The 18624-nt window shown below is 50.9% G+C and overlaps 2 protein-coding genes and 1 pseudogene across 2 annotated transcripts; all 3 read left to right on the top strand.

The window, feature by feature from the left end:
- LOC136968009 (adenylate cyclase type 2-like) overlaps positions 1-657 on the top strand; it is a 5834-nt pseudogene extending 5177 nt beyond the window's left edge.
- A 925-nt stretch (positions 658-1582) lies between these two features.
- emc4 (ER membrane protein complex subunit 4) lies at positions 1583-3524 on the top strand. Its single transcript, XM_067261285.1, is given in 8 exon segments — positions 1583-1721; positions 2151-2197; positions 2200-2244; positions 2247-2263; positions 2480-2603; positions 2606-2636; positions 3100-3259; positions 3375-3524. Coding segments are annotated over 8 exon segments (564 nt in total). The 5' UTR covers positions 1583-1617; the 3' UTR covers positions 3411-3524.
- Positions 3525-4374: 850 nt separating this feature from the next.
- Positions 4375-9708, top strand: lpcat4 (lysophosphatidylcholine acyltransferase 4). The gene is made up of 13 exons (XM_067261277.1): positions 4375-4787; positions 5015-5378; positions 5700-5812; positions 6014-6074; positions 6494-6552; positions 7152-7186; positions 7305-7359; positions 7462-7544; positions 7761-7886; positions 7985-8138; positions 8313-8405; positions 8606-8741; positions 8993-9708. Exons 1-13 carry the CDS (start codon positions 4698-4700, stop codon positions 9160-9162), a joined length of 1539 nt encoding a protein of 512 aa, XP_067117378.1. The 5' UTR covers positions 4375-4697; the 3' UTR covers positions 9163-9708.
- Positions 9709-18624: the final 8916 nt, after the last annotated feature.

An 18624-nucleotide genomic window follows, 5' to 3' on the forward strand; every position in this document is an offset into this window, starting at 1 on the left:
GACAGGGAAGGTGAGAAGGGGGTCAGGTGGCGGAGCGGTGAGGGAATCGGGCTCGTAATCTGAAGGTTGCCAGTTCGATTCCCGGCCTTGCGAAATGACGTTGTGTCCTTGGGCAAGGCACTTCACCCTACTTGCCTCGGGGGGAATGTCCTGTACTTACTGTAAGTCGCTCTGGATAAGAGCGTCTGCTAAATGACTAAATGTAAATGTAATGTAAATTTACATTTATTTATCAGATGCTTTTATCCAAAGCGACTTCCAAGAGAGAGCTTTACAAAAGGAAGCGCGCACTGATCCCACTCCATAGGTCACTGATCATAACAACGAGACAGCCCCAAACATTGCGGGCAGCCAAAACATGAAGCATACATTGTGAAAAACCAAGAAGTGCCTAAGGGAAGAACCATAAGAGATACAGTTAAACAAGTTACAATTAAACCATCATGAGGTCTAGTCTTTAGTTTTTTAGATAGTAATAAAGATTCTGATGTTGTTGTTGTTGTTATTAGAGTATTTCCTTCATGCGTACTTCCTGGTTCTTTTGTGTCCCGTTGCCATGGTTGCCGCCAGGCGGGGGAGAACGGCTTCAACATTCCGCAGGTGAGGGCGTGTCCCGAGGTGGGGCCGGCTACCTCAGCCTATCAGAGGAGGAGCTGAGCAGGTTAGACCCCGCCTCTCTACGAGAGTCCGTCGACGCCTGCTGTGTGACGCCTACATGTGCCTCTATCACAGTCCTGAGCTAAGCCTGTACAAGTGACACACGCCATTCACGGTGTACACACACGTTTACACACAATATGCTTAGTGACATAATGCAGTATATTTACATGAAAACTAGTGAAATTCCTCGCAGAAGTGCCTTTTTATAAGCACAAGCACACTTTCCCTTTTTGCACTGTATTTTCTTAATGCTGTTCGGATTAATCTTTCTCATTTTTGAACCCACGCTGTGTCAGTATTTTTTTCTATAATGAGTAACAAGATACTGAAAATGTTTGATACTGAAAACTGTTGGTAATAAAATATCTACTGTACGCGTCTCTGGCGGTTTTTTTTTCTTCTGCCACTGAGGTTAGCGATGAGGTCATTTACGCGACATTATTTTGTGAAACGTCATCATAAAGAGTCCAAGCTGCAGTTGGCGATTTGGTCTCTACACAGCTACAGATATTTCTCACTATTATCTTTAAAAAATCCGCTCCTATATATACAAAACAGTAAAGTTAACTTGGAGGTATTTGGAACGTTTTTGTAAGGTAAGAAAACGTGTCAGTTTGTTATCCCTTGACGTTCGGCTTCATGTCTGTGTGGATGTTGCTAGCTAGCTAGCTACATTGCGTGCTTACAGTTAGAAATCTTGCTGACAGTCCATCTATCCCTTGCATGTCCCCTAAAGACGGTTGGTTGAGCGCAAAGGCTCAAAGAAGTGCTCATGATTGTCTCACTTTCACACATCAAGATACTAAATACTCTTAACTCTGTAAGCGACACTACTGAAGGACGTCGCTATTAATGCTTAAGACTGTCACCACTCTAGTGAGAGTCACACCACACATAGTCACTGTCATCTCTCTCTAGGTCTCGTCGTGTTCGTGTGTAGTCGTAAAGCCAGTTGCCATGGCGTCTCCAGGCGGACAGGGAGGAGGTGCACTATCTACGAGAGGGGGGGCGGGGGCACGGCGATGAAATGGGCTCTGGAGCTCCAGTATGGGCAACACGAGGTAAGAAAAGAAGTTGGTCCGGTGTCGAGCTGGCCCGGTGTCTAGTTGGTTCGGTGTCGAGTTGGTTCGGTGTCGAGTTGGTCTGGTGTCGAGTTGGTCCGGTGTCGAGTTGGTCAGGTGTCGAGTTGGTTGGGTAGAAGGCGGAATACGTTGGTGGAAATGAACTAGTAATGCCTCTTCGACCACTTTTATAAATCACCTACCAGCAGTAACACTCTGTTGCTCTCCCTCACATTTCTCCTCTGTCAATGTGTCTTTTGTTTGTCCCAGGTCATACCACAGCCATCGCTATGGCTCTGTGGTAGAGGTCTGAAATGAATACATGATGTCTGTGTTCTCTCTGTCATCTCTCACTTTCTGTCTCATTCTATCTCTCTCTCTTCTGCCCTCCGTCCTCCCCCTTCGACCCTCCCCCTCCTCCCTCCCTAGGGGCCGTGGGGACAGGCAGAGTGGCCAGGGGGACGTGGTCTACCCCATCGCTACTCGGAGAAGCCCGTCCCTGACACCAGCGTCCAGGAGACAGACAGAACCTGGTGGAGAAGGTAGGGAGACATCCACCATGCACAGGGAGGAACCCAGGCCCACGCCCCTCCGTTTCTAGAATAATCCATGGTTCTGTTGCACACAGGACAACATAAAGATTTGCGCATACTCATCTGCTCTCTTCCTCCTCCCTGCCCCTCCCTCCCTCTCTCCCTCTTTTTTTCCTCTTCCTCCCCCCTCCCTGTCTCCTCTCTTCCCTCCCTCCCTCTCCTCAGAGGTGCTGGGACGTGGCGCTGGGCCCCCTGAAGCAGATCCCCATGAACCTGTTCATCATGTACATGTCTGGGAACACCATCTCCATCTTCCCCATCATGATGGTGGCCATGATGGCCTGGAGGCCATCCAAGCCCTCATGTCCATGTCTGCCAGTGAGTACAGCCAGACCGCACCCACCACCTACATCCACCAGCACACTGTGGTTGACCTCTGCTGTCGCTGAGGTCAGGGTGTGCTGGCGTATTGGGGAGGAAAGGGGTCAGTGGCTGAGCGGTTAGGGAGTCGGGCTATTCAGAATCAGAAGGTTGTTGGTTGATTCCTGGCCGTGCAAAATTACGTTGTGTCCTTGGGCAAGGCACTTCACCCTGCTTGCCTCGGGGAGAATGTCCCTGTACTTACTGTAAGTCGCTCTGGATAAGAGCATCTGCTAAAATGCCTAAATGTAAATGAAAGCGGTACGCTTTTTAAAAGGTTCATCTCTAGGTATTTTGATACCAGACGAGAGTCGTAACACTATATGGTACTGTACTTCCACAATCAGTTGACACTATCAACAGAAATCTGTGCACACAATCTGTGGGAAGATGTAGTGTGATTGTTAACTGCCATTTCCTCTCAGCATTAAGCTACTGGAGAGCTCCAGTCAACAGTGGCTCCAGGGGCTGGTCTACCTGGTAGGAAACCTGCTGGGCTCGGCATTGGCCATCTATAAGTGTCAATCAATGGGGCTCCTCCCAACACACTCGTCTGATTGGCTGGCCTTCATAGAACCCCCTCAGGTAATGAATTTGATTTGGTAGCGCAGTCACTCTAGAACTGGATGGGATTGGTTAGATTCTGTTCATTCAGTTAAATAGTTGTTCATTAATGTTGTTTATTTTCTTGTCTTCACAGAGAATGGAGATCATGGGGGGAGGGATGGTCTTGTGAAAAGGAAATATTCCACAAACACACACATTAGTTAGCCTTTTCTGATGCAAACAGTGTAAGATGTCTATTCTGTTGATAAATATTCATTTGGGAGCTGGCTTGCTTTCCTTTTTATCCTTTGATTATTTTTCCTTTTGATTTTCTCTGCATCATCACACTTTATAATTCATTTCCCATATTTAGTTAATATTTAATGATATTACCACAGTTGTCACATGGGATCAACACATGTAACCAGAACCTCAAAAAAACGTTGTCAAACTATTGAAAAAGTCTATACCATGAGTAATATTAACATTTGAATTTTCATACTAGTTCGGTACATAAAAAATACTGTTATGATTTTTTTTCTCCAGTTTTGTCAAATAAAAACACGTTGGATAACCTTAGATCTTGATTTGTTGGGTGAGGGTAAAGACAGCGTCATCTAATGGAAGAATTGTGTAACTGGTCACTAACCACAAAGATCTATCCGATTCTATGTCAATGGGGGGCTCGCTATCAGCACCACCTTATGTACTCTATGGCTATAGCCGTGGTCTGTTGGCACAAGAACGGGGCCATAATCTCGCTATACAACGTGTACATTATGAACTATATGCAATAAACAGCTGCAGGTCATAAAATAAAGAAATAGGCTGCACAGAAAATTCAAATTCAAGATAGTGCTCTGATGCGGGTAGGGAAGCGTGTTTTGAATCAACCCAAAACAGGTCATTGGGAGCACTGTTCACCAGCTTTGATGTGAAATTAAACACAAGGTAAGCACCTATCGTAACCATTCGACTGGGCGTAAAACGCTAAAGTCTCACCAAAACCGGTTTGTCCAATCGGAACAGCTTTTTCAAACATAACCGGTTGAACACTGACATTGGGTTCTGCGAAGGGTGGGCTGTCAGAGGGTTGAATGGGCGGGACAGGTGACTAGAAAAGGGTAATGCAACAAGCTTCGCAGTCTGTTGTTGACAAGCCATGTGGAGGGACGGGGTTTGTTTTCTGTTCCTGGGATTCTAACCAAGAAACGTCTGTAAATACTTTTCACGGTGTGTCGTTCATTCGGTTTAAACGTTACGCACTTCACTTTTTTTGGATTGCCATTGGGGTCTCTTTCCACGACGTTACTTTTCACATCGTATGTCCAGTCCCTGCCCTCTAAATTTCTGGACATTATCGCATTTTTTCCACGCACGTTTTTTTTTTGTTTACTTTTAAGAACTTGGTGTCGTTCGAAACAAGACTTTTTTTGAGGACTTCTCCGTCAAACTTGTCAAAGCTTTCCGTGTCGTCATGGAAAGACGCTACAGTCACTCAGCAACGCCAGACTGTCCACACCCGTTCGTGCACAAACTGAAACTGACCACTGCGCAGCAAATCAGGGTACGTTGTTTTCCCATTTGGGTGCTTCGACAACGAGACCACCACATACGATGTTTGTGTTAGCGCATAGGGATATCTCATCCAAGTATCCTTCACCATGTTTGGAAGTGCTCCTTGAATGTTGGCAACATGCCGACATTGGCCTAGTTGCTATTTTCGGGTACTTGCATGCACATTGTGTACTCATGAGAGGCATTCAATAACATGCATCGTTCTCCTCTGTCCAGGGAATAGTTCAAGGATGTTTCCTCTTCCCCATACGAATGACTCTGACCGCCCTCATCTTCCTCATCATGTGGCCATTCGCTCGCCTACGATTCGCTGGTCTGTCCGAGGAGGAGCGGGCTAAGCCAGTCAGCGGCTGGCGTCGTTGGCTTTTCCACCCCATCATTTCCCTGCTCAGCCGAGCGGCTTTCTTCTCTCTCGGGTTCCTGTGGATCAAGGTCAAAGGTCGCCGGGCCGGACTGAAGGAGGCGCCGGTGCTAGCCGTGGCGCCTCACAGCGGGTTCCTGGACATGCTGGTTCTGTGTCCGACCCAACTGCCAACCGTGGTGTCGCGCTCTGAGAACGCCGGCCTGCCAGTCATAGGAGGTGAGAGGGAGGGAGGGAGGGAGGGATGAGTGGATGGATGACAAGATGGATTGAAAAGGAGGGTGGTGGTGCGTGAAAGAATGGAGAGAATGGCGAACAGAGGAATGTATGTATGTATCTGACCTCCATCTCTCCTCTCTTCACTCTCCATTACTTGACCTCCCTCCCTCCATCTCTCCTCTTCCCTTCACTCCATGATGTGACCTTCATTCCTCCATCTCTCCCCTCCCTGTATTTCTGGCAGTGTTTATCTCTGCAGTGCTGTGGAATCTCGTGGTGATTCTAGTTCTGAACCCTGGTTCTGTGTCCTCTCTGCCTCAGCCCTGCTGGAGTTTAACCAGTCTGTGATAGTGAGCAGAAAAGACCCAGAGTCCAGGAGGAAGTGTGTCACCCACCTCAAAGAGCGGCTCACGTCCAATGGACACTGGCCTCAGGTGAAGGAGGGGAGGGACTGCTTTGTGAGAGCCAATAGGGTTTGATTTAGGGGTCCACAGGAAACGTGTCTCGCAGTCTCCTTGTCATTCTCCCTTTCTAGAGTTGGAGCTCTTTTAAAAAAGTCTCTTTTTGTTATTTGGATTGGTCTCAATCATTCTTTCCAACCCTAACCCTTTCTCTTTTCATTATCTCCTCAACAGATGCTGATGTTCCCAGAAGGCACCACGACAAATGGCAGTGTGCTCATCAAGTTCAAACCTGGTGAGTTTAGACTGTGCTAGGGACCTGCGAGGAACATGCACTCCTGTCTTTGTCTCTCTCTCTGTGTCTCTCTTTCCCTCTGTCTCTCTTTGCCTGTGGGTCTCTCTCTCTCTCTCTCTTCCTCTTTCTGCCTGTCTCCCACCCGCTCCTTCCTTTGTGTGTTATTGTTACAGACGGTTAAGGAATGGATGGTATGTTTTATAAGGGAAGAAGGAGAAGGGTGTGTGATGAGAGTGTGTGTGTGTTCAGCGCTGACTGGGCAAGTTTGAGCAGCAAAGCTGGCTTTCTCACAGTACTCCCCCCCCCCCCATCTCCCCCTTTCTCTCTCCTCCCTATCCCCCCCCCCCATCTCCCCCTTTCTCTCTCCTCCCTATCCCCCAATCTCCCCCTTTTTCTCTCCTCCTCCCCCCCCTCTCCAGGTGCCTTTCTAGCTGGCGTCCCTGTTCAGCCGGTCCTGCTGCGGTACCCTAACAGACTGGTAAGTGTGTCCGACCAGAACCGTATCCGACCGGAAACCAGCCCTTTTTCACAGGGTTTCGCTTGCATAACAAGTGTGGGGCCGGGGGGGGGGGGGGGGGGGGGGGGGGGGGGGGGGGGGCACACAGTCCCGGTGACAGAGAGACACAGAGTTGTGACACCTGTCTAGCGAGCCTAGCGTTTAGACCAGACCTGTTTTACAGTAGCACTCGTGTGACTCGTGGACAGGAATGCAGATGGAATGCGTATATGTCCCAGACATTGCTTCTTTCGGGGGCCCGGTTCATGCCGTTGGTGTGAGGTGGAGGTCATGTGACTCAACAAACACACCTTTCCACCCTTACCTGTTTGGAAGGAGTTAAGGAATGCCCGCGGGGCATGCACGTCCTGGTCTTCATCAGGTTTATTAGCAGTCTGGTAAACTTTGTAATCAGTTTCTTTGTCAGGTGGTTACTCCCTGTAGAATGCCTAGGTGGGGTGTGTTTGAGGTGTGTTTGAGGTGTGTGTGATGTGTGTGTGATGTGCGTGTGTGAGACAGGGCTGACGCTATCTTAAGATTCTGTGTCACTGCATGTAAAGTGACTTTTCTATGTATTCTAGGACACAACACGGTGGACTTACAAAGGAACCAGCTGGTAGGCTATCATCTCAGTAGAAAACCCAAACCAGGTGTTGTGATATTGTGAAATCAATTTAGAACATGTAGACATGGAACGCTAATGTTTGTTTGGTCGTTTGTTTGGTCATTCCCAGGATTGCAGCACTGTGGTACACCACTTCTCAGCTCTACACAAACGTCACTGTAGAGGTATGCTATTGGTCCATTGGACCTAACCAAGGTCAACATGATGATTTCTCATAGGTCACTATACCAGGAAGTACTAATGTGCTGTTTTTTCATTGGTCCCAGTACATGCCAGTTTACACCCCATCCCAGGAAGAGAAAGCCGACCCCAACCTGTATGCTGACAATGTTCAGAAGCTCATGGCCAAGTGCGTCTATACAGCGTTTTGATGTGTGTGTGTTTGAGAGAGACGGTTTGTTTGTGTGTGTTTCCAGACCGGTCTCTGGCTGTCCTCTTTATGAGTTGTGTGTTAAGGAGAGAGAGCTGAGAATCAAGTGTGTGTGTGTGTGTGTGTTAAGGAAAGAGAGAAGAGATGAAGTGAGAGGAGAAGTGTGTGTGTAACAGTGTGTGTGTGTCCCCTCAGAGCCCTGGATCTGCCTGCCACAGACTATGTGATGGAGGGCCGTGTTCCTGTCAACAAGCTGGGGGGGATCTCCCTCCCCCTGGAGCCCCCAGCCAGACAGACACTCTCCCTGCTGTACAAGAACGGGTAGGACCCCTCTCTCTCTCTCTCTGTGTGTGTTGAAAGATCCTCTTTCTGTTTCTATCTCCTTGTGTGTCTCTCTCACCTGTCTCTCTCCCTCTCAGGTTCAGAGCTGCAGATGTGGAGTCAGCCCTGGTCAGGATGATTGACAGGTGTCAGTCGGGTCATGGGTGGATGGTTGGGAAGGACGAGCTGCCGTCCCTTCTGGGACTGACGGACAGACCGACGGCGGCCAAGATCTACAGCCTCTACTCCAAGGTAAGCAGTTTGCGTGTGTGTGTGTGTGGTTCTCTACCTCCGGGGGAAATTAGGACACACTAACCTACCTCTCTGCGACTCAAAGCTGCTTCTGTTCTGCGTGGGTGTGAGAGCCCAGGCCAGGAAGTGAGGCGTGTTTAACCATGTGAATGCTGACCTGTGTGTGTGTTTCAGGATGAGGAGGTGGACGTCAGACAGATCTATTTGAGTGTGGCTGCCATCTCTGGCCTGGTGGGCCTCAAGTCTCTCCTGCACACTGCAGTAACTGTACGTACCTGAGGACGTGTGTGTGTACATGTATTTCCCAAAAGTATGTGCGCCTGTGTGTGTATGTGCTTGACAGTCTTTTCCCAAATAAGTGCTGAATGTGGATATTTTCTATACCAATATGCAGCACACCCCATATACTCTGTATATCACATTTGCAGACAAAAGCTGCTAATCCTTAACGATTCTCCTCCTCCCAGATGTTTGACTGTGACGGTGTTGGCAGTCTGAGTGCAGTGGAGCTGTCCGACCTGATGGGGGCGCTGGTGGGCATTCCCCAGCACAACTCCACAGCGCTGTACACAGAGCTGGCGTGGGGGGGGAGACCCACAGAGGGTGAGTCCAGCCTGGCTGCTCCTCTGTTCTCTCTCACACACACACACACACTGTGAGACTGATCAGCTTCTTCAGTTTAAACACTGGGACTGTTCTGTGGGGGCCAGATGGAGGAGGAGGAGGAGGAAGTCCAGTCACTGACCAGCACACTGAACGGTCACTACACGTGACGCGTTGCTATGGTTGCCTCGGGCTGTGCTTTGTCATCACGACCCCCTGCTGTTAAACATAATGTTTGTTCTCCTCTACAGAGGACCTGCTCAGAGTACTGACATCACACCCGACCTATCAGAGGCTTCTAAATGAGTACCTGCAACCCGAGGAGGCGGGGCCAGTGACGTCTTCCTTGACCAATGGGGAGCCAAGAGGCAGCAAAAACAACAACAACGGAGCAGTTTTAACCAATAAGAAGGCTGACTGAGGTTTCCGAAGGCGGGGCTACCCCTAGCTGCTTAGTATTTGGACGATGAAGACCTGTTGAAGGCAGCTTTACAAAAAACGCTGCTTTACAAGGAAGTGTGTGTGTGTGTGTGTGTGTGTTTCTGTCTGTTTGCTTACCACTGTAAAACATGGTTTACGATGCACATCCTGTGGCTGATACTTCCTAGTATCCTGGTGTTCTATGTGTTAAATGATCAGTAGACTGTCTGTGTGAATGATCAGTAGACTGTCTGTGTGAATGATCAGTAGACTGTCTGTGTGAATGATCAGTAGACTGTCTGTGTGAATGATCAGTAGACTGTCTGTGTGAATGATCAGTAGACTGTCTGTGTGGTATGGCAAAATTCCTCCTTCTGAAGCCATAGATAAGACCTTTTATATTTGTTGAAGAATACTATTGCCTTAGGTGTTTGTTTTAAGAATGTGTATGAGACGTGAAGACTTGTAAACTAAACATATTTTAAGAAATAACTTCTCAGGATTTTTAGCACTTATTTTACATTTAATATATTAAACTGTGAATATATTTGTACATGTTGTGCGAGTCCATTTGTTAAACTAGAATCTTTCAATCTCTGATTGAATGTATATATATTTTGTCTCTTTCTCTATTCACTTCTTCCTCTGCATTTTCCCCACTCTGGTACTCCATCTCTCTTCATTCTCTCCATCTCTTTCTCCTTCTCTCCATCTCTCTTTTTGTTCTTCTATCCTTCTTAAAACTCTCATCCCTCCGTGTTCGGTGTTTGATTTGGAGAGCTTGTGCAGCCTCGCCCTCTCTCTTCCCTCTCCTTTCTCTCTCTTCTCTTCCTCCCCCTCTTCCTGTCGTCGCTTTCCCGTGTTCCCCGCTCGTCGTGGCTTCCTCTTCCCCTTTCCTCCCCTCGTCTACACCTCCCGTCTTCTCCTCCACCAGCCTCCCCCCTCCGAAGTCCTCACCCCCCTCCTCCGCCTTTCTTTTCCTCCCCTGCGATCCTGTCCTCCAGGAAACTGGGTGTTTAAACTTGCCGGAGTAGGTCTCCCTCCCCGCTCTCCTCCCCCTCTTCCCAGGAGGGGCGAGACAGACGGAGAGATCGTCGCCAGAGGGCTCGCCCCCCTCTTTTTCCTCCTCCTCTTCCTCCCTGCCCTCTTCGTCACGGGGCGTTGGCCTGGCCTCTCCTCCCGTCTTCGCGCGCGTTCCGTCTCTCCTTCCTCTCCCGGTCTCTATCGCTCCGTCCCCCTCCTTGTTAGACGGAGGCGGGACCGTCTCCTCTTCTACGTCTCTGGTTCTTCCTCCGGTCATGGGTCGGGGTGTCCCCCCACGCTCGTTCCCCTCATCCTGCCGTTCTCCTTTCCCATCCGCGGTGACGCTCCTCCGCCTGGCTCTTGTCATGTGACTTGATGCAGGACTCGGCACGGCGCTTGCGGTCGTGGTCGACGTGTGTTTTGGCTTCTCGGTCATTTGTTTATCCTGGACCTTTTGTTTCTCCATCTCCTTTCTGTCTTTGTCTGCTGACGATGGAATCTCCTCCACCTTCTCCTCCTCCTCCTCTGCGACAGTAGCTCTCGTTCTAGACCTCGTCAGAGGACTGGACGTGGGATTTTGAGCTCCTCCCATGTTCTCCTCTTCCTTGGCGTCCTCCTCTCCCCTCTCCTCCTCTCTCTCCGTCTCCCCTCCCCTTGCAGGTCCTGTGTCTAAATCCTCCTCTCCCCCCGTCTCGTTCTCCCTCTTTCTGACTTTCCTCACAGGACGAGGGATCGTGTTCCGCGTCGCTCTCCTGTCCTCCTCCACCTGCCCGCCTCTTTCTCTCCCCCCCGAGTCCCTCCCCCCCATCTTCCTTCGGGCTCTTGTCGTCATCGGGCTTGTCACGTGACGGGGCGCGTCCGGTATCTCGGTTTCTTTCTTCGGCCTCTCTCCTCTCTCTGTCCGCGTGTTCCTCCTGCTGGATCTAGTCACGGGACTTGTAACGGGTCCCCAGACCCAGGATGGGTGAACCTGAGCATGGCTGTCGGGCCCTGCCAGGTACGCCGGCTCTGGAAGAGCCGTCTGGTTCTCCTCCTCAACCTTCTCCTTCTCCTCTTCAACCTCCTCCTTCTCCTCTTCAACCTCCTCCTTCTCCTCTTCAACCTCCTCCTTCTCCTCTTCAAGCTCCTCCTCTTCAAGCTCCTCCTTCTCCTCTTCAAGCTCCTCCTCTTCAAGCTCCTCCTTCTCCTCTTCAAGCTCCTCCTCCTCCTCTTCAAGCTCCTCCTCCTCCTCTTCAAGCTCCTCCTTCTCCTCTTCAAGCTCCTCCTCCTTCTCTTCAAGCTCCTCCTCCTCTACCTGAATGAGGGCGAAAGGCACGGTGGTGAGGTCTGTGAACTCTTTCCCCCCATCGTCGTCGGCCATATCTGCGGTCATCGGGGCAACGCCACAACCCCTCTCCAAACCACCAGAACCCATCAGACCAGTCGTCCGATGGGTTTGGTTTGTGTCTGGTGGGGCTCCGGCGGTCGTCTCTGCCGGTTCGACCACACGTTCAGATGAGTCGTCGACACTCTCCGTTTCTGCAGCGATGGAAACGTCTGACACTGAATTCTTGGCGTCGTCCTTGTCAGAGCTGTTGGGTGCGCGGGAACATAATCCTGTCCTCTCCTCGCCATCCTCAACCACCTCCACTTTCACTTCAACTTCCTCCAGTGGGGGTCCCCCACCCGGACGCCTCACCCCAGGTCTAGGCTCCTCTGTGGGGTCGGAGAGGTCTGGAAGGTCCCCTGGTGCCTGGGCAGGCTGTGAGCCTCCATGGCGGTGGTCCGTGACCCAGCCTGTGAGGTGAGCAGCTGTGAGCGGGTCGGAGCTGGGCCTGGAGCTGGACACGGCCATGAGGAAGGCCTGGACCGGGGTCATGTCCGCCGTCAGCCTGTCCAGGTGAGCAGGGTTGGAGGATGGAGGGCTGTGATTGGTTCTCGGTGGGTGGGCTAGCTGGAAGGGGCAGGGGAATCGAGGGGTCCAGTTGAGGGGGCTTTCACCACCCCCTGGTTCACTGTCATCCCCTGGGGGCGTGGCTTCAGCTCTGGAGCCAATCAGTGCTTGCATGGCCAGAACTCTGAGTTCGGGCGGGCCGGTTGATGGAAGTGGCTGGATGTCCGTCAACGGATCTCTCTCGGGATTGGGTGTCAGAGGGAGGGGGGCGGGGCTACGCTCTTCGGGTGACATGACCGGAGATGGCAGGCTGAGCGTGGACTCAGTCCGAGGGTAGGGGTAGTCGGCCAGAACGAGTGACAGTTGTACTCCCTCCTCCATCTCCTCCTCCTCCCTTTCCAGATCCTCCTGTTTCTCCCCTTCTCCCGCCCGTCCTGCAGTGGAGTCATCCGACAGCTCGCTCCACGTTCTACTTTCAACACTGGTTCCGGCCCTCCTCCTCCCTCCATCTTTCCCCCTCCTCAGAGATGGCAGCGTCGGGATGGTCTGAGAGCTGGCGCGAGCATCATCCAGCTCAGGGGGACACAGGCGGCAGCCCTCCCCAGGCATAGCTACCTCTGAGGCAGACACTGAGAACAGGAAATGCCCTGGTGGTGTTTGGCTCTGGAGGCCCGTAGCTTCTGCTGCGTCCGAGTCAACAGAGGATGAGGACAAGCTATAGTCATACGCAGTCGTGGCTCCACTCGTGCCACCTAGAACCGGTTCTTCTGGTGAAGATCTTTGGTCCTGGAGGTTAGGGCTCTCACTGCCTGAGCTCGGCCCAGATGGAGCTCCATCGGATGGGCTGTCCTTGGTAGCAGAGGCCTCCCAGACTTCCTGGATCTCCGTCACAGGGATGGTGCTGCTGGGGAGGTGCTGTGGCTGGCACGCAAAGCCACGGCCGCCATTGTAGGTGCAGGTGACTTGAGGCTCCGAACCGTAGATCCGAAGTGAAGGATTATGGGGGATGTAGTTCAGGTCATCCACAGAAACAAACACAACCTGCCTGTCTTGGGGGTCATGCTGGTTGACCAGGAAGTGACCAGGATGAGGGCAGAACTGAAATGCATTCTGGGGGTTGGTGTTTTCAATTAGACCCGATAAGGGACAAGGAGGAAGGTATTCAGATGTGGCACAGAATGGCTCATGTGCATTGTGGGAGACGTAGTCATCATGAACAACAGATAGGGGTGCATGGGTAAATGGCCGTCGCCATGCCAACGGAGGTCCGTGGGTGTTGCTGTTATGTTGTTGAGGACGAGGGGGTCCTTCCAATGCCAGATAGCTGCCCTCTGAGTTTTCCGGTCTATAAATACTTACAGGAGGCGGAGGAGGAAGATCAAACAGTAAGTAACTACCTGTCTGTCCGTGCTGAGCGTTCTTCTCACTGTGCTCGTGCTGAGCGTTCTTCTCACTGTTTTGTGTATCCGTCGTTCCCTCGCTATCATGAGGAACACTGTTGGCACACATGCGGGGTGTGGCTAACTGTGCGCCGCGTGAAGGCGGAGGAGATCTCAGGGCTTCTGCGTATTGTGACGGTGGGTTCAGAGGCTGAGGGGAAGAGCCTGGCAGGGTGGGACTGCAGGCCGAGGCAGGCTGGGGGGCGGCTGGGCTGGACTGCACCATGTCTGCCTCCTGCTGGTGGTGTCCCTCCTGTGAGGGGGAGAGAGGGAGCAGAGTGAGGGCGCAGTGGGGTCTCTATCCGAGGGAGGAGGAAAGGAGGAGGAGGGGATGGGGAAGAGGAGGAGAATAAACAAGATGAGGGTGAGAAGAGGAGAGGAAGAAGAGGAGGATAGGAGGAACGGGAGAGGAGAGAGATACTATCATACCTGCGTCTCTTCTGGCGCGAGATCGACAGGTTCTGGTTCTGAGGAGATGAGCGAGTTCAGGTACCCTATGTTCAGTTCTGCTCCCACCTAAGGAAGAAACAAAGATGGGAACCGATATTTTTACACGTTGATACGATGATGAAGAAACAAACACATTAGATCTATCTTGCAGGCTCCCGAGCAAGAATAGACTTATCTCACGTCTGTGCTGTGGGGGGTACAGTGAGAGCATAGTGTGAACAGGAGCCAGATTCCTTGTATGTGTAGACTACATACTTGGCCAATAAGGATGATTCTGATTCCTGACATGGCTGAAGTTAAATGACGGCATACCTTAGTCACAAACTCTCTCTGGCCACACAGTTCACCTAGGTACTCCAAAAACAACCCGCTCTCCCTTTCTTCTTCTTCATCTTTCTCTCCCCTGTCCTCATCTTCCTCGTGCCCTTTGACCCCGGGCTTCTTCCTGGCTTCCAGGACCTCCATGATCTCCATGTATTCCGTGAGGGCCCTCTCCTCCAGAACCTTGATGTCTAGCCTGCAGTTCCTCGGCCCACCACCGCGGGGCGCCCTGCAGTTGTTTCTCCCTCTCAGGGTCTTGGCGTTGCCGTCTGGGTTTCTCAGAGCGGCCGTCTTCGTGGCGTAGCCTGCGGGGAAGGACGGAGAGAGAGAGGGAGAGCGACGGAACGAGGGTGGAGAGAGAGAAAGGGTAGTGAGAGAAAGAGAGAGAATATGCGGCGTGAGAGGGAAAAACAAAGCAGGAGGTTATCCTATTTCTCGCTGATTCCGAGACTGTGATTACGGATCGTTTATGGAAATATTTGGATATCGGGTGGCAGTGTCTAACTGTAAGTGTGTTGATCATAGGTCAGACAGCGTGATACTGCGTCTGACCTTTGAAATCTGCCAGCCCTCCGCTCTGATCCTTCCCTGTCAATGAACTCTGCGTGACCTTTAACCTCTGTCTCAGCTCCTGCCATCTTTGCTGCGTCTTCTCAAGCTCTAGGAATCTAGAGGTGGTGATGAACGCACACAAACACACACGTGTTTTGAACCAAATCACTACATCCTGGTTTCATGGAAGACCATGAAATCTATACATCCGACTAGGAAGGTAAAAATAAGCTTTGAGAAGGCCTCTGCTCTCAGTAGTGTGTTTTGCAGTGCAAAGCTTTGTGAAAAGGCTATAACCTTGTTACGGTCAGTCAGACAGTAGTGGATATGCCTGTTCCAGTGTGCAGACAAACTCAATGTATTTAATAACCCCTTAAGGAGTAGCGTCACACATATGTGATTCTGAACATTCCAACCGACTATTTTCCGATAGACAAAAACTATATGACAAACGCTATAGTATGGCTTCAAAATTTACAATTAGGAGGCTAACAAGTAACACTAGCAGGTAGTAGCATTGCTACGAGTATTATGCTAGGTTGCTAGGTAACGGGGAAAAATAACTCACTCCTTAACCCTTGTGTTATCTTCGGGTCATTCTAGTAGCCCGATTCCCTAACCGCTCAGCCACCTGATGCCCTTCAATCTACATTTAAAACGTTTTCAGTCTAGGACTAAGCTTACTCCATGTCTTGGAAAGTGGGCCCAAATGTGACAGTCTAGTTTGTTTATTTAGTCTAAATACAATAATCAGCCCTGGATCGATATCTTAAGAACTCTCCGGAGTGTTGCTTGAGAGACAAGTGAGGAAGAGGGAGCCTTACTTGTGGGCTGTCTGGTAGTACTCCATCCTGTCAAAGTTGGAGAGCCTCCTCCACTCCCCTACGGCCATGTCCACCCCACAGAGGAGTGACAGGGAGGGCGCCTCATGGCACAGCCTGCGAATCACCGGACTGTGGGGACACACATACACACACACACACACACACTCAGTAGACTGACCACAGTATTTTTATACCAAGACATGGAGTCAGGTGGCTGAGCGGTGAGGGAGTCGGACTAGTAATCCGAAGGTTGCCAGTTCGATTCCCGGCTGTGCCAACTGACGTTGTGTCCTTGGGCAAGGCACTTCACCCTACTTGCCTCGGGGGAATGTCCCTGTACTTACTGTAAGTCGCTCTGGATAAGAGCGTCTGCTAAATGACTAAATGTAAATGTAAAATAATAATGTAATAATGTAATGTAAGACAAACGAAAGACATAGATACAGTGGCTTTTCATCAGACATCAGGACTGGTTGCTAGGTGAGAGGGATAAGTTTGGCCACACAGTCACTGTACAGATACACTAACATGTAGTAACATGTAGTACAGTAGCATGTTTGATATTCCTGGAGGGGAAGAAAAACCAAGGCCTTTGTGGGGCCACAGGGTTCCTAGGCATTTAGAAATCCAAAGGAAAAATGATGTGATTCATATAAAGAGACATGGGCGATGAAGAAGGTGTGTCAGTTGCTTTCAAAATGGCGGCAGCAGACGGGAGTTGCGTCACTCACACAAAGAAGCAGGCCAAGGCCTCGGCGTCCAAGGAGCTGTTGGCGTGGAAGTGTCGAGCCACGCCCCGGTAGCTCTGCCATCGCCGGTACTGCTCAAACATGTCCCCAGAGAGACCCTGGAGGCTGGGAGGCTGGGGGTGGAGGCTGGGAGGCTGGGCGTGGAGGTGGGCAGGCTGAGGAGGATGGGGCTGGAAGAGCTGGAGGTGAGGCTGGAGGTGGGGGTGGGGCTGGTGAGACTGGGGCAGTTGAAGCCTGGGCTGGAGGTGAGGCTGGAGGTGGGGATAGAGGTGGGGCTGGTGAGACTGGGGCAGTTGAAGCTGGGGCTGGAGGTGGAGGCGAGGGTGGGAATAATGGGAAGGCTGGTGCTGGGAGTCGAGGTGGGGCTGGATGGGCGGGGCGTAGTGGCTAGTTGACATGGGATGGACCAAGGGAGGACCAGGAAGTTTAAGGCCGAACTTGAAGTCAGGGTCTGGGTTGTGGGAGGTTCCTAGATGGGGGCTGAGTGGGGCCAAGCTGGGGCCGAGATCCAGGTCTGGGAGGGGACGGATGGACGTCAGCTTGACACTGAAAGAGGGAAACGACTGGAGGTCAAGGGGAGGAAACGGTACTGTCGGAGGGACGGAGAGACACACTGCAGGCTTGCCAGATGAGGAGGAGGAAGACTGGCGAGGCTGTGAGGAACTCTTGACGCGTGGGCGTGGCTCTGTTTTTAGTAAGCGTGGGCCGACACGTGTCTGATTATAGGACCGTGTCCGTGCGTGTAATGGCCTGGGTGTCGTCTGGGCAACCGTTGCTAAGTGCGATGCTGCGTGTGCCTCGGCGGGCTGCAGGTGTGTGTGTGGTGAGTCCGAGGGCAGCTGCAGGGGGAGGGGGAACAGCGTTGAGGCTTTGAGGATTCCTTCCTCCTGGCAGGCAGACTGCAGAGGCCACACACTTGGTTCTGATCCAGATATGCTTGGTCCCGGTCCAGAACATGAAACGAGAGCCGACGCAGGCTGGGCGAGCGATCCTGGTGACAGGTTTCCCAGAACAGCCGAGTCATGATGGTGATTCGGTGGGCTTGGTTCTGGACCAGATTCCTCTCGAGTGGTTTGAACCGGTTCCAGCCTGTCTTTAAGCTGAGGTGATTCTGGTGAGAGGTTTCGTACAGATCTTGTGGAGTCTGATTCCTCTGTGGGCTGAGCGTTAGCATCAGATACCGGGGTCAGTCGACGGGCAGGGGCTGCATGATCCGAAGGTACCTTAATGGGGTCTGCAGACAAAGTTCCAAGTTCAGTCATTTGGCTTAGTTCATTTTTACTTAGTTGCTTTAGGGGAACCTCTTTGGTGTCCCGGTCTGGTTCTGATGACGAGGCAAACCATGGCCAGCTGGAACCCACATTAGAGTGACGAGCCAGGCCTTCACCTCTGGAGGGATGTTCTTCTGCTACCTGGCTCTGGGCCAGTCTGGGCTCAAGTCGTTCTGTGGCAGTTGCTGGATGGTCACAACCCCATACAGACACTGCGTCAGACACAGGACACTTCTTCTCTGGAAATTCTGTTTGTTCTTGGGCAGGTTCCAGGTTTTGTGGTGGGTCAGCTGGTTCAACTTCTCCCTCAGAACTCTGGGCTGGTTCTGGATCTGGTGGTGGGTCTATCTGTGATCCAAGCTCATGATGGTTTGTACAGGGAGGGGGGAGAGGAGAAGGACAAGGAGGATTGGATGACACTCTCACTCCTCCATCTTGATCAGGGGTGAGTTGAGGGTGTTTTGCTAGAACTGAATCCATCCAGTGTGTGTCTTTTGTATCTGTTAAAAGATATGTAACATTTAACAATATTTTTTTATCTTGCCATTGATTAGTAAAGGTGTAAAAGTAAAGGTGAAATTATTGTTGGCCATCATTGTAAAGGAAAATTATGCTGTTGAATAAGAATATTCAACTCACCTGTATGGAACTTGTTAAAATGAGATTTCAGCAAGCCTTCATCTCAGACATCAATTATTAAGCATTTTTTCATTCATTCTCTTTCGAAAGGAAACATTAATGTATTCTGATTCTATTTCATTCACTTCCTATCAAAGGTTCGGTCAACAATCAAAATATTCCATACCAACCACTTGTAATGATTCAATGCATAGATACATATGATTCAATGCATGTCTTCTTTCGGTAAATTCTTGGTCAACGCTCTAAAATCACTGCAAATACGACTCCGTCTCCCATGGTGCTTTGCAAATGCATAACCTTCGTATACGGATATCCGGCC

This window comes from Osmerus mordax, chromosome 23 (assembly GCF_038355195.1).
Source record: "Osmerus mordax isolate fOsmMor3 chromosome 23, fOsmMor3.pri, whole genome shotgun sequence".
NCBI lineage: Eukaryota > Metazoa > Chordata > Actinopteri > Osmeriformes > Osmeridae > Osmerus > Osmerus mordax.